The sequence below is a fragment of the Macadamia integrifolia genome, chromosome 1 (assembly GCF_013358625.1).
Source record: "Macadamia integrifolia cultivar HAES 741 chromosome 1, SCU_Mint_v3, whole genome shotgun sequence".
Taxonomy (NCBI): domain Eukaryota; kingdom Viridiplantae; phylum Streptophyta; class Magnoliopsida; order Proteales; family Proteaceae; genus Macadamia; species Macadamia integrifolia.
The window spans coordinates 16,763,466-16,779,182 of record NC_056557.1 but is presented as its reverse complement, the minus strand read 5'-3'; the positions used below and the strand labels follow the sequence as shown (position 1 = coordinate 16,779,182).

The following is a 15,717-nucleotide window of genomic DNA, read 5'->3' as shown; positions in this document are numbered from 1 at the left end:
TCTGAGTGGCCAATCTGTGAACGGATTTCTGTTCACCATGGCCTTATAGAGAAGCTTGGTCCTTTTTTTCCTTTTTTTTTTTTTTTCGGGGAAAGTAAAACCTAATATGGATTCGACCCTCAAAAAATAAATCAAAACAAATGTAATTTCGGAGATTGTTGAATATTCAACCCTCCATTTTTCCCCCTTCGACTACTCATTCTAAAATGCTTCGCTAAGAACCATAAAACACCATTAAGCTGCTCAACATTGAAAATATATTGTCACAGAGACTGCTTTAAATGGAAAAAAATCATGATTGAATTGTAGCAATCATTCATCAGGATTCTGGTGGACCCCAACCCTGTGACCAGAACTTGTATCCATAGATTGAAATTTGACCCTTTGCAACTCCAAAGAGAATGAAAGCTGTACATGGGCGTAATGTGGATAGTTGCTTCCACAGGGGAACAGAATATATTTGTCTTTCTTCAGTGTCATTTCTGGGAAAGAATAAGATCTATTTACATGTATTTTCAAAATTATATTGCGGCCAAACCTTCCAATACTGCAGCTCCAATTTGATCAGTCTAACATCTGGAGCCTCTACCAATTCACATGGTTTTTGAATCAGGTTCAATTGCTGACCGCAATCCCCAACGAACCATGATGTGTGCATAGTATTCAGCATGCTCCTGCATACCCAATATGAATTTCAGCTCATTAGGGACAAGTGGGAGAATGGATCTCATGCTTGTGATGTTAATAGAAGGCATTAATTTGATGTTCAGCTACTTTCTTTAGCCATCTAAGGTAATAGCAAAATTTGAACATTGTAACCATACCAAATCAATGAGCACTGAAGAGAAAGGAGTGAAACAGAAAAAAAAAATACCTTCACAGCAACTGTTACAACAGACGCACCATTCTGACGTGATTCGTGGAAGATTTTTCTTCCATCATCATATGTAACGGATGGCACCACATATGATAAGACTTGTGCCACTACAAATGATAAACAATCTTAGCACTCATATTCATGTATACATATACAAGATAAACAACACACATACAAGAATTTATTTTGTGAGTTCCTCTTAATTTTCAGTTTACGCATTGAGGCCATGGTACAGAACTGAAAATTTGGCTGGTTCTCACTATTTGACTGACAGTACAGCTCTGAAGTTGCCTAAGATACTGATAAGCCTATACACCATGCAAATCAGATGATACCCCACTTTTTTTTTCCTTTATTTTTTTACATTACAGATAGTAGATAAATTTTATTGCTAATAGAGGAAAAAACGACGGAACAATTAGTACAACAAGAGGGTTAAGTCTAAAAAACCCACTTGTGGGTAATTATCCTCTTGAATAGCGAGAAACAATTATAGCCAGTAATCCAGGGAAGAACTCAACTTATCTAACCATTTACACTTCCAGTGAAATATATTGTTTGGTAATGTTGAATTCCAAGAGAGGGTTCATCAGCAGGGCACCTTCCTTCAGCCATGTGATAAGCTGATGTGCACCATATTGCCAATCAAACCATTCGATAGAAATATCATGCCTAATCTCAAACACATGGCCCACTAACCAAGGTTAATTTTTTTTTCTCGTACTTTTAATTGTCAAAACAATGGAGAGCTAATGAAGCAATAGCCAAACTCAACCAAATGATTCACCATAAATGGACCAAAAACATGTAGATTGTGCCACATAATGCTTTGGGGTTACAATTTACCCATGACTTAAAAGGTGATGTGTATGTGTGTGCGTGTGCGTGTGCGTGAGAGAGAGAGAGAGAGAGAGAGAGAGAGAGAGAGAGAGAGTTACCACACTTTTCAGTATGGCGTCTATCATCAATCAGCAAAACTCTGTAGCTGTCTCCACTCCCTGTACCTCTCTTGTCCTTCCGACGTCCAATATCTCCACCTGTAAATTTTTAAACTAAAACGGGTTACATTTCTAAAATGAATTAAATTTAATCATCCGTACAATTTCCATCATGGTACTGACAATTTGTAGTTTGCATGTCAATATAGGCTTTCTCCTTCTTATCACAAGACTAATATTTTCGACTTAGAATTTATGGATGACAACCACAATCCGTTTCTTAATTTTTTTGAAATTCTTCCCCTCAAGGTAGCAATTAAAACAGGATTTCTCAAAATCAATATATTAATGCACAAAGTATGTATTTATGTGCTTGAGAAGCTTAGATGTGTGTATGTGATTCTATAATGCTTTCCAATTGGTCCCACAGGCCATGAGAATTTAAAATTTGTGTCAATTTGTAACCCCAAATCAATGAATGAGAGGTCTACTCTCCAAAGACATGATCAGCAATTAAGAAACCCTTTCTGTGAAGAGCTTATCATTCACAAGTACAGGGAAGCTAGTGTTGAGACTTCAGGAAAAACATGTTTCTCACAGTCAACGTTACGAATGACAGCGGTCAAATTCCAGATTCAGATCCCTCCCCCAACCTCAAAAAATGATAAAGACCTTTGGAGAGGGAATCATCTAAAGTGCTATATTCATTCTGCCGAAAATCCGAAGTTATTTTCCTTTTCATTTTCAACTGCCATTAGCATTACAAAAATTGGGAGTATACCAGGAATACACCAAAGAGGAAACAATACCCCCCAGGGGATCACCCCCCCCCCCCCCCCCCCCCCCAAAAAAAAAAAAAACAAATCTCCGAAGCAAGCAAGGAGGAAAAGAAAAGAAAATCCAAAACATAAATATAAACTCTTGAAAGAAAACCCACAACAAGCCAGCTTGCCAAAACCAGAAGGCTGCTGTCTACTTCTCTGCCCAAAACAGCATAACTCCACCCCACCTACAAGATGATATCAATGACTTCCTTTGTTATATCAAGTTAAAGGCTTTATACTCTTAACCCTTTGCTGTCCCCCTTCCTGTACCCCACTACATGTGGTTGGACCATATGTGTATTAGTGATCACCTTCTTTACTGGCTCTATATCAGTAGCTTCAGCCTAATTTCTAGTTTATTCAAGCACATCCGGCTTTTCCTCCCCTAGAATCACTCTCCCTTGGCCTTCTTAGACTAATTTAAAACAACCTCTGCTTCTCAAGGGAAAAAACCTACCTTCCTACTTAACTGCAAGGAGCACAGCATGATGGACAACTTAAATATGACCTGTTTAGGATCATAAATCTTCCTGCTCAAACCTGATGCATACATAATTCTTCTGACGGTACTTATTAGCTATCCTCTTATCCCAATAAAGGTGTGAAGGGTCGACATATTTTGAATTTTCCGCTAATGGGTATATAGTCTATGGAAACAAAAAGAAAAAAAAAAATTACATATTTTGCATTGATAGGTAAATAAACATGTAGATGTTTAAATCCATGTATGTAACCTATGGGTTGAGCTATGTTGAAGCATGCTCTGATTTGTTGGTTAAATCTATGTTTAATTGCTTATTTTTTCTAAGTGTCACATCTAGGTTCAAAAAACAACTTAGATCTATGCATTAAATCTTGAAAATGAATGTATTTATTTATGACTCTTATGATTTCCCCAAAGCCAAAAAATAGGGAAATTTTGATTTTTTAAATTTTATATAAATGCAGATTATTGTGTCCATTACAATATAAGATCAATAACACCCAACAACATGAAAGGAGAAGAAGAACCAAGCAGAGAAAAGGAAGAAGAGAAGAGAAACCGTAAGAGAGAGAGAGAGAGAGGAAAAAAGGGCTGCTTATAGGACTGTTTGTTGTACCAATCGACATTAGCAATACACCGACTTATATTAGGTAAAATTACGACCCTGTCCCTCACTTTACATACTGATAACAAAAAAAAAAAAACGAGAGAGAGAGAGAGAGAGAGAGAGAGAGAGACTAATCTACACCTTCTACACCTACAGTAGAACAAAAGAGAAACATAAAAAAAAACATAATATTTACACCCCCTATAGCTGGAGCATAAGTATCAGCCATGCCCAGCTTGGAACAACCGTCAATAAAGGCAGAACGGAATAGAGCTTTTCGGTACATATCGCCCAGTTGGTCGCCAGAACGAACAAATGAAGTAGAGATCAACTTCCTTATTACAACATCTATCACAAAATGGCAGTCAACCTCAATATATTTAGTCCAATCATGAAAGATCTGAACTAGCAAAATATGTAGTAGCCTTGTTATCACAGAACATATTCATAGGCTTATTGACGTGGTCCATGGCTGTAACATGGCAATAGTAAAGGCAATGTTTCAGACAGGTTTTGGGCCCATTTCCTAGGTTTCTATGGCAGCTCTAGCTAAAGTAGCAATCCAGAAAGCTTTAGCAAAACCAAAACAGTGACTTCCCTATTGCTACTTGACCACTAAATTAGACTCCCTAATTGAACTAGGACTCGACAAAAATCTTAAACTACCAACTAATTGTATAGGACCTGAACCCCTCCAACATGCACTTAACTTATAGATGCATTACAAAACATTTCCATGGACACAAGGCCCAAGACACATAACCCAGCTCTAACTTTTAAAAGGCTTCAATTATGCCAAGCATCATAATTTGAGTCCCAAGCCTACAGCCTCTATATGCCTTTTTATGGCTTTGGGACATATAGGCCACAAGGAATGCTGATGCCTAAGATCTAAGACCACTTGCTTGCTTGTGTCACTAACTACCAAATAGAATGGTGAGTCTAAGCATAGTCTTAGTGCCGGGAGGGACTGAATCGGGATCTTTGTTAAGGGCTTTTAGGGAATGGGAGTTGCTCATTGCCCAAATTTATTAGATTCCCTACAGGACTCTTTTGTCTCACAAGATCGACAGGACAAGACAGTTTGGATTTTAAACTCAAGTGAATCTTTCACAACTAATCATGTGAGCAAAGGTAACTTTATTTGTCTAATGACTCGTGCAAATCTCTAAGATTGATCCCCATTACATAAACACAAGCTATAAGAGAAGCTGAATCACCTTCCACCAAGATATCAGTTAAACCCTTCTCTCCCAGGGTTGAAGATATCATGTATATGGAGCTTGAATTGGATCTAATCACATCAAGTGTGCCTGAAGGCATCATGTTACCCCACAAGCAATTCTCAAATTGAAATTCTCCATGGAGATTGGAGGTGAGAACCAAGGAACCACCCCGCTTTTGCCCTTCTTGAGAATATCAGGGGTTCTCCCATCCTCAAAGTGACTTTTTTTTATCAGAAAAAAAAAAAAAAAAAAAAAAGAAAAAAGAAAAAAGAAAAAAGAAAGAGACTATTAGTACATTTCTGAAGAGGGTCCACCAATGCCCAGTAAGCTACTCTAGTACTGATCTTCTCGATAAACACCAACTCTTCTAAGATCTTGTCATGGAACAACTAGAAAGTTTCTCCTACGAAGGACACCACAGTAGCTAGAATGAAGTTTCTCCATAAAGATCTGTCCTTTTCGTCATATGGAGCTAGAATCCAAAACTACATCATCTACAACATCTTCAGAAAAAATCTATTCCAAATAAACAAATGAAATATATTAAAGAAATGAAACAACATCAGTTCTGCAAAGGAGCACTAAAGAAAATTCAAACCTCTTTCCTCCTTGACAAATTGACAGTAAGTCCCTTTAAGCCGTGCTTCTGCAAGGTGTTGGATTTGACCCAGTGCAATATAAAACAGAGACAGAACAGATGGGGAAAATAAGAAGGAATATGTATCAACCTATATCGGCCCATATCTGTTTACACAACCCGATATAGATCTATATAGGTCAATACATATGGTACTGTACTGAGACAAGCTACTGAAGCTCAGTGATTGAAAAAAGAACTTGGCCTAGGGCTTAATTTAGTACTCTATTAATATATTTGGCTTGATGTTTTGGGAAGTGAATTCTTAGCCAGAAGGGAATTGATTTGTCGAGTTGGGAGCTATTTGGTTCATCTGACTGAGAGACCTAAGCCAAAGTTCGGATCTGGTTCTTAGGTTTTTGTAGATATGATTTCAGAGAATTTTTATCATTTAATTGGTTTGTTTTTTGGGGCTGTTATCTGTGTTTTCGCTACTGTTTCACCTAAAATCTCGAACTGCTAGGGAAGGGCAGCGTCAATGTATACATCAACAATCTGTTGTGTCTACAAGGTCTAAGGGTTGAAATTATAACCCTAAAGTTGCAAGTGATTGGGCAGATTGGTTAATTGGCTGGACCATTGCAAGGTGGGATGTTCTTCCATTAGCAAGGTTGAAGATGATTTGAAACCTTAGAAAGGAAAATTACAGAAAGGCAGTCTTTGGAAGATATTGCTATAACAAGTCCAGTTTAGAAGTTTGTGTACTATCTGGTACTTGAATCAAAGTTTTGGCGCCAAAAGGTCCATAGACAAAAGTTACTTACCAAAAGGATCCAGCTATGAAAGTTCTTCATCAGAAGGTTCCTAATCTGGAATTTAATTACCAAAAAGCAACCGAGGTAAATTATTTACCAATAAGTATCTTCATTGCACGATGACACAATCTTCACTTTATTTTATTTATAAGGTAAAAAAATTAAAGTACATAGACAAAGCTATGGACCCTAATTGTCAATCATTATGGAATCTTTGCTTTTATACAGTACTATTAGACAAGGGTTCATCTTGGGGATAAAAACAATATAAGTGGTGTGGGAATAATAGTAGATAAAGATATATAAATTATGTTGTAGATGTTAAAAGAATTAGTAATAGGATGATATCCATCAAACTTGTGTTGAAAAAACGAGGTAATCAAAATAATTAGTGCTTACTCACCCCAAATCGGATTGGATGAAAATACTAAGAAACAATTTTGGGAACACATTGATGGATTGCTTCGAGGAATTAGTCAACAAGAAAATATTATAATGGGGGCATATCTAAATGAACATGTTGGAAGAGATAGTGGAGGTCATAAAAGAATTCATAGAGGAAATGGTTTTAAAGATGGGAATGAAGGGACTTCAGTTTTAGAATTTGTTGTGGCATATGATAAACTACAATTAGGGAAAAACTACAATCATCTTTCGATCCACCAGACCTAACTACGATGGAAATGATGCAGCATCACTGATAACCCACGCCCACCCCCCCCAAAAAAAAAAAAAAAAAAAAAAAAACCACTCACACCCATAAAGTGCATTGAAGTCACAAAAGGAGCATACTCATCTAAACCACAGCATAACACCATAAACATTCCTAAATAATGAGATGTTGATAAAGATCATCTAGCCAGCCTAATAAGATGAGAATACCTCCATGACAACCCACGTTTCCAAGATAAGCAACCGAAAACTAAGCCAAGTCATTTTCAACCACAAACTCAGCCCACAGAGAAAAATCGGATTATCCCAATTAATATACCTTATAATTCAGTGCAGCCATCATGGATGTAAAACACTGAAGGAATCTGACAACAATACTAAGAAATGTACTCACTGATCTATCAAGGCACCACTGAATCCCAATTGCTAGTTAATCCAGCAAGGACCCATCTGAATTAAGCTTAAGGTTTTTGGATGGTTGGGAGAGGCAAAACAGATGTACAATGAGATGCATCGGGATAATGAAACAATCTAAAAGTATCAATTCAAACCCAGTTAGAAAAAAAGGTGATCCATTTGGCCCGTCAAACTACGAGAATCTCAACTTCATAACATGACTTCCTTTGGCTTCAGAAAATCCTGTCATTCTTTCTTCCCATACACTTGTTTAAGTCTTTCCACTCATAGGAGGGCAAGAGGGAACCTAAGCCCATACTAAAGGAGCATCCAATTTATGATCTTTCGAGGACATCTTCAGAAGATCCTATTTGCTAAACCCACATTTCCTCATTCTCAAGGATGCCATACTTGGAACAGATACTCTATGTCATAATCACCTAGTATCCTACAGAACCTCTGAAGTCATTTACATATAAAAGTTTATTTTTCTTTTGAATGAAATAAGTCCTTCCCATAAGATAATCCATGGGAGAGATACTTCATCACCTCAAATGCCTGATGAGGAAAATATGTCGTATATGGAAAGTCATCCCTCACACAATTACAACTCAACTCAGCCTTGTCTCAAGTAAATATGCTTGGCTACATGGATCCTTTTTCTCCAATCAGCTCTATTCAAAGCCATACTTGTTACTAGTCCTAAGCTATGCATGCTTTCATCACCACTTCAGTCATTTTAGGCCTACCACTGGCTAGCTCCTTCAGTCTAAATCAAATGATCCCTCTGTACTGGAGTATTCGAAGGCCTTTGTTGCACATATCCATGCCACCTCAAATGACTTTCTCAGAACCTTCAACCCTTACAAAATTAGATGAGGTGTATGAAAGGAAAAAACTCGTGAGCCCTTATGGGCCTGCTTCTGCATGATTGGGTTTGAGATCCAATGAGTTATCCAATCTCAAATAAATGGGCCGGTATTGTTCAGAAACTTGTACAACATACTTTCACACAACATAAAACACAAAACAAAGGCATGTGCAAAAGGAGTTCACTACAAATTGGTCAATGTTGTTTCATCTTTTTAACAGACCTTCAGTCCTAAGTGAGTGTATTTGTTTGTGTCTCTCTGTATCTGGAAAACTTGGACGTACATGAGAGATTTACCGGGAAGGGGTGTAATGTGCACCATGCAATTAAGAAAACTTGGAAGTGCTTTAGAAACAGCAGCATTAATGTAGGCACGATTCTCAGGTTTATGGGAACCAGTGGTCAAACCAGGAAAAACCAGACAATAGAAATTTCTGGTGTGATGTAACAGTATGGGCATCATAAGAGAGAGAGAGAGAGAGAGAGAGAGAGAGAGAGAGAGAGAGAGAGAGAGAGAGAGAGAGAGAGAGAGAGAGAGAGAGAGAGTACAAATGATGTTCCCATCCCCTGCAAAATTTCTATAACTGCATCATCATTTAAAAGAAATTGGTTGGGGGTCCGGGGAAGGGGACACACATCCAGGAACTGAAATCAGTGACAGCGAGGTATCCACCACAAACAATAATCTAGCATGATATTGACAGAAGATACCGCCAATTAGCAAGTCCTTTAAGAAGACAAGAAATTCACATCTATATGCTATAACAAAGTTAATTCCAAGACAGGATTGTGAAATTTCAAAATCATGAAAAAAAAAAAGTCTTTTCAATTAGAAAAGTAGTGTATGGAGCCTTGGACAGAAAAGTGTGCATATTCTTAGCATTTATTTTGAGAAAAGCCCAGAAATCAAATATAGCAACTGGATTTCTCCTTTCTCTCTCTCCCTCCCCCCCCCCCCCCAAAAAAAAAAAAAAACCCACCTTTCTACATGCTTCCCAGGCATATCCTTTTTTCCCATTATCATAATTTGTGCTGTTCATACCCGAGAGAAATTATAGGGCTTCATTGATGCCATGGGATGGAGTATAAAGCCTAATGGGTAGAATTAGTTAGTATCAACATTTTTGGGTGTTGGTGACTTATTTCTTTGGGTTTAAGTCATTGAGTCTGAGTAGGAATAGTTGAAAAAATCATAGCGTTATTGTTTAGTTGTCCATAATTATTAGGAGTTTGTCTCTTTAATTTCCTATTTCAGGTTTCATTCTGAGTCTATAAAGGGAAACATGGACTCTAAGTCGATCAAAAGTTCTAGTTGGTTAGATAAGATTCAGAGTCTTATAAAGAGTCAAGCTAGAGTTCTTTTGAATTTGGAGAAATTGAGTTTTTAGTGAAGTGTTTATGGCTACTAATGGTTTCAGTATGGGCTGAAGGTACCCTTTGTCATCTTCTCTTCTTTCCTTTTGAATTTGGAAATTAGGTTTTCTATATATGTGCTTCTTGTGCACGGATTTTTCAGATTATTCCGAATGAAATCGAGTTTTTAATGAAGTGTTAATAGCTGCTAATGGTTTCAGTTTGACTGAAGGAATCCATTGTCTCTTTTTCTGTTTCTATTTGATTCTTTTATATTTCTCTATTTTTCTGGTCTTCCTTTCTTCCCTTTCGGTTTGGGAAACAACCTCTATGAAAAGCAGGTGTAAGGCTGCGTACATTATGACCCCTCCCCAGACCCCGCAGCGGCAGAAGCTTTGTGCCCTGGGTATGCCCTTTCTTTTCTTTCAGTTCTCTCTATCTCTTGTTCCTCTTATATGCTCTGTTTTCCCTAGTACTTATCTTGATAACTGTCCATGGATACTGTTTGCAGTCCCATAATAGCACCAGATTTCTTACTCTTCCTCCAGTTTCTTCTATTTATGCAAAACCTATTGAACCCTACTCTATTCCCCACCACATTTCCTTATAGTTCAGCCTTAGAAAACCCATAAGCCTAAACTATTCTGCATTAATTTGACTCATGAAAGAGTGAGGTAACCTTCTCTGGACAATAGCACCATCACTGTGAACCATGTTATAAACACAGGCTAATTACTTCATAATGATGCCTTCTTATGCTTAGGAAGCAGAAAATTCAGTGTACCACATTCAATTTACTTTCCTTTGTGTATGGGTTTTGAGTCCAATTTGCTTCAGCCTATTGCCATGCATTGGATGATGACATTATTCCCTTACTTTCTAGTTGGAGAAGTGAACATGTTCAAATCAGAATGTCAAAAGTCTAGAATTACTCAGAACTAGCTTATCAGTAGCAGTCATGGCTGGGGACCTTCTCATTTTCTGTTCTTTACATTTTAAAGAAATTTCTATTTCCAATCCATTTTCTTTATGACTAAAGGGAGTTTTATATTTACTATTAATAGGACATTTTTTATGTGCCTTGGATCACATCAATATTTTATTATATCCTACATTGTCCTTAACATAAGTTAAAATGTATCAATAGAAAAATCCTTTCTCTTTGTTTTGGTCTATCAAAGAAATAAGTAAATAAAGAAAGAAAGCAAATATTCCCCCTCCCCCCTTTCTTTTACTCGCAAGAAACAAAGGATTGACTAAAACCCTTCCCATGTGCAACAAATTTTGTTATACCCAATCTTGAATTACCAAGAATCACATCAGTAAAGACCAATAGCTCAAAGAGGGGCCTAAAAGAGGAGAACAGGAAGAGTTGTATCAATCCTAAATTCATCAGCAACTCAACTTCGTTTCCCATGGAAGAAACAAATATTATCAGTGGACCAGACAAAAGAATCACATTAGTAAAGACCAATAGCTAAAAAGGGGGCCTAAAAGAGGAGAACGGGAAGAGTTGTATCAATCATATATTCATCAGCAACTCAACTTCGTTTCCGATGGAAGAAACAAATATTAGCAGTGGACCAGACAAAGGAAAATGCAGAAACAAAGTGAAAGGCAAAGATGTTACAACAGAGTGAAAAAATGAATGCCAGCTTTCTTAGCTAAAGGGGTTTTGGAGCAAGAACACCAATGACTGGTCTCAGAATCCCATAACTCGTTAAGTACGAACAATGAAAGAGGGAAAATCCAGGAAAAGAAATGCAAGAAACTGAAAATGAAAAGAGGAAAAACGCCCAAAGAGGATAAAGAGAAGTCAATAGATAAAAGGCAAACTCAATTATGACATAATGACATAGCTCTCAGGTTTCAGTTCCCATTTCAAAATTAAAGAAACCGAAAGAATACTAAATCATCCAAAGAATACACAAGAGAAACACAGTTCGGTTCAATTCAAGAAACTAACCTTCTTCAGCTTGCGGAGTAGGATCAAACTGTGACTGATCAAAGTTCGGGCGCTCCAAGAGTCCCGCACCTCCTTTCAATGATCCAAACCTCGATTTCGCAGACAGAGAAGCCATTCCATAACCAGACCTTTTCTTTTGGGGCAAAGAAATCGAGCTAATGCAATTCAACGGAGAAGAAGAGAACTGCACCATTTTGGGAGGATAAAGACCAGTTGTTCTGCTACTAATAGCAGCAGCCATCTCCATGAAAGAGTGAGAGAAACTCTTCAAGATCAAAGCAAAACAAGACTATGGGTTCAGAGGAGAGACGAGAGAGACAAGAACAAATGACAACAGTTTTGCAGTTCAAAGCTTTGGAAGCGGTTAAGAATTAAGATCAAGGACACTCACTGGAAGGCTCTGTTGTGTGTCTTCATGTGCCTTCACGGTTATATATATATATATATATATATATACGCATCTTAATTTTAGTTATGTGGTTAATGTGGGCTTTGTTTTCAGGTGTTGATGAATAGGAAGGGGCCCATATGAAAATAGGCCCATTAACTAATTTGTTCTTAGGTTCCCGCTCTGGTTTTTAACCAGTTGTTGGGATAATGCAATGGCCATAAATTTCCCTTTTTCCTTTTCATATTTTGTATTTTTTTGCCGTTTTTGTCTTCTTCCCAGGGGAAGGTTCTGGAATGGAAATGAGTTGAGCCCATAAAACTTGGTTGATGACTTGATGTAGTGCATCAGTATCATGAAGCCATGTGGCTTTAGGCTATGTTTGTTGCAGGGGAAGTTTAAAAGAGTAGGAAATGAAAATTTTAAACTTAAAAAATAATTTTTTTTAATTATTTTATCTTATATGATTTGCATAAATTATTTAATTTTTTTTATTATATTTATTAATGATATATTTTACATATAATTAGTTTTAAGGAGAGTTTTTCCTAAAAGACATTGTGGCTTTTGCACCAACATAGAGACCAATGGTAGCACATGCAGAAGCATCAACAACAATGGAACTTTCACCTTTCATGTGGAGCAGGGAGTCATTTTACCATCCCTTGTGTCTGAAGACTCTCAACGCAAGGGCCACATAGCCTTTTAGGGTTCTTTTTCCCTTATTTTTATTTTACATTTTATAGCAAAGTGTTTTGAATGCAAAATGAAGTGAAATTTAATATCTAAATACATGATTTGGAGTTAATGATATAATCACATGAGTAACCATTACAAAAGTTTACATTTTAAGATCGAAATTTTCATGACCCTTCCCTTGAATTCCCTTTGCCACCAATCTGAGTCTCAAGATTTTATTTGCTTCTACAAAAAGGTAGTTATTCCTCATGTATGCATTTTTCTGGAAAAAAAGAAAGAGGCGTTTTGGCTAAAAGGGTCATTTTGGTATCTTTCCGCTATTAATTTGTTTCTACATGTTGGAATTGCAATATTGGGTCTATCAGGGATCAGTAGAGGGATCTTTGCCTCGTGGGTTCATTATGCTGGGTAGCACACACACCTTCCAACTAAAAGCCAGTGCTAGATGTTCAGTATGGGTGCCCCTTTATCATTTGCAGAAGACCAAGGCATTTACAAACTTTGGGTCTACCATATCGTTGTCATCAACTGAGTATTAAAAAAAAAATGTTAATAACTTATTTTTCAAAATTAATTTAAGTTTCTAATAGAGTAGAAGGCACAACAATAAAAATATGCATAAAAGTTTCTAACGAGGGAGCATGGTAGAAGCCTAGGTATGAGGTTGTGGAAAGCAAACTCTTTTTGTATGCTAATTAATGGAGATACACAACAATAAAAATACGCATAAAAATAATAATGTAGATAAATCAAGTTCAAGTCAAATTATAAAGAAACGCACCAAATTTTTATGTGAAAACTCTTCTAAGGTGAAAGGGATATAAATCATAAGACCTGATCTAGATAAAATTTTCACTATGAAAATAATGTGATTATACTACTCTCTAATCAAATTAGAGGTTACCAAGTATCAAGAGAAATAAGATACTCTTAGTCAGGGGTGTCAGTCGGTCGGGTCGGGCCGATCTTGGTCGGGCCTAGTTAGGCCTAGCGGACCTATACCCTTTGGACCGTGACCTACCTATTTAAAGAATGAGTCGGTCTCAGTTTGTCTCATGTTCGGCTCGATCGAGTTGCAGACTTTAACTGTTCTTCTCCTAATCAGGCTAATCGGGTCTCAAATGGGATGATGTACCAATAAGACCTTAAACGTGCCTTAAACAATCTTTAATTGTCATAGATTTAAGATACTTTAATATATTTTATTAAATCATCAATAATTTATAAAAAATATTACACTTAATTACATTCAGTAATTTATAAAAATATCAATGAATATTCTATTTTGTCTAAAAAAAAAAAAATCAAAATATACATATAAACAGTCGAGCTAAACGTGTTGGGCAAAGTCAGGCTTTTAAATGGGTCTGGCTAATCAGGATCTTGTCGGGCTTAACCATTGCATCGTGTATTGTCGAGCTAACCATTGCACCGTGTGCTACTTGTTTATAAACGGGTCGGGCCTGAGCCCGACATACTTAATAATCAGTGTAAGCCAGGCTGATCTTTAAATGGTTAGGGCCAATTGGTCTGACCGGTGCAGGCTAGGGATTGACACACCTATTCTTAGCTGACAAAATAACTCACTAAAATAATCGGTGGATTCATGAAAACAATATTCTCAGGATTCAGATCCTCTTCAACCTTATTTCTCTCTCCTGTTTTGTATCTTAATGGTCCCTCTCCACCCCGCGGATGGAGAGGATCTAAATCCATATTTTCACCCAATTCTGATAATGACATATAAAGTATAATCGTCACTTATCCTTCTTGGATAGGATTCCTCTCCATAGAGCACAGGGACTAGAGAGTGATTCCACGATTAGGGTGACCTTAGGACGCGTTCCTAGGTCCTCCCAGCCATGGGATCTCTCTTTGGTCTCTGGGGTCTATAGAGAGGAGCCATATCTATCCTTCTTCCCCGAATAATGGGAGTGTCGAGGATGCAAATGCTTTCTAAGTATACAAATAATTGAATATATAATCCTAAGTATATAAATAATCAAAATCAATTCTTAAGCATATCAACACTCAAATAAATAAATAAAAAATTGCATACTTCCGAATCAACTATGTTCAAATGAAATTCAAAATCCTAGATTATTCTATAAACACCTTCCATATCCATGCCAACATTCCAATCGTGAAAATATGATTAACATCATAACTTTTTTTTTGCTAACGACGAGTATACAGGCCTTCGGCCTAACTAGTCATACTGGTCCATATTGACCCCAGAACCGCATGGACCGGATCATACCGAGGTTGAATGAGAACTATTCAACTTTCACTAAAAGCAGTGAAGAGCACTAAACACCCCCATGTGAGAGGCCCAAGGTGTGCCTAGTGGGAGTTGAACTTAGGACATCCGAGTTTACGACTCGTACCAAGGTTGTTGCTCACCAACTGTTCTATTCCCTTAGGTGGGAAAGTCATCCCATAACTATCTTGTTCCATTTAATAATACACCCTCTCTAAAAATATAAAATGAAACCAACTCCCAAATTGTTACCGTTTTAGATCCAAATTGATGCCTATAATTGCATGGATCCATCAAATGCGACACCAATGTGATATTTAAATTAGGGGTGTCAATCAATCGGGGCCAATCTATTTTAGTTAGGCCTAATTTGTCATGCCCCGTTCACATAGAACCGGATCGTTGATCAGGTTCCCTCCGGGTAACCCAAAACCATCAAGATCATCTGATACAGTAACCACAGCATAGCAAGCCACACGTGATCTATGGAATATAATAATATAATACAGTGGAAGTCTTGTCATAAATGGTTACCTGTAATTTTTCAGATACTCTTGATACTCAAATTGTTATACATAAAGTAGTTACATGTGGGTCTCGTAGGCATGATATTTACACAAGAAATAACAATTTAAATATCGAGAGCATAAAAGAGGAATATACCAAAAGATTCACAAGAGTACAGTAAATAGAATCTGTCATTGTTGTCCTGCAACACAACCCTCGCACGGGTAGCTGTCACCGTGTTCGAATTCTTTGGGGAT

General features: G+C 37.2%; 1 protein-coding gene across 1 annotated transcript; it reads right to left on the bottom strand.

The window, feature by feature from the left end:
* Positions 1-249: 249 nt before the first annotated feature.
* Positions 250-12,027, bottom strand: LOC122076796 (ATP-dependent Clp protease adapter protein CLPS2, chloroplastic-like). Its single transcript, XM_042642361.1, has 4 exons — positions 11,607-12,027; positions 1,816-1,914; positions 875-984; positions 250-674 (listed from the first exon to the last, which is right to left on the bottom strand). The coding sequence occupies exons 1-4, from the start codon at positions 11,851-11,853 to the stop codon at positions 594-596; spliced, it is 537 nt and encodes a 178-aa protein (XP_042498295.1). The 5' UTR covers positions 11,854-12,027; the 3' UTR covers positions 250-593.
* Between the last annotated feature and the right edge of the window lie 3,690 nt (positions 12,028-15,717).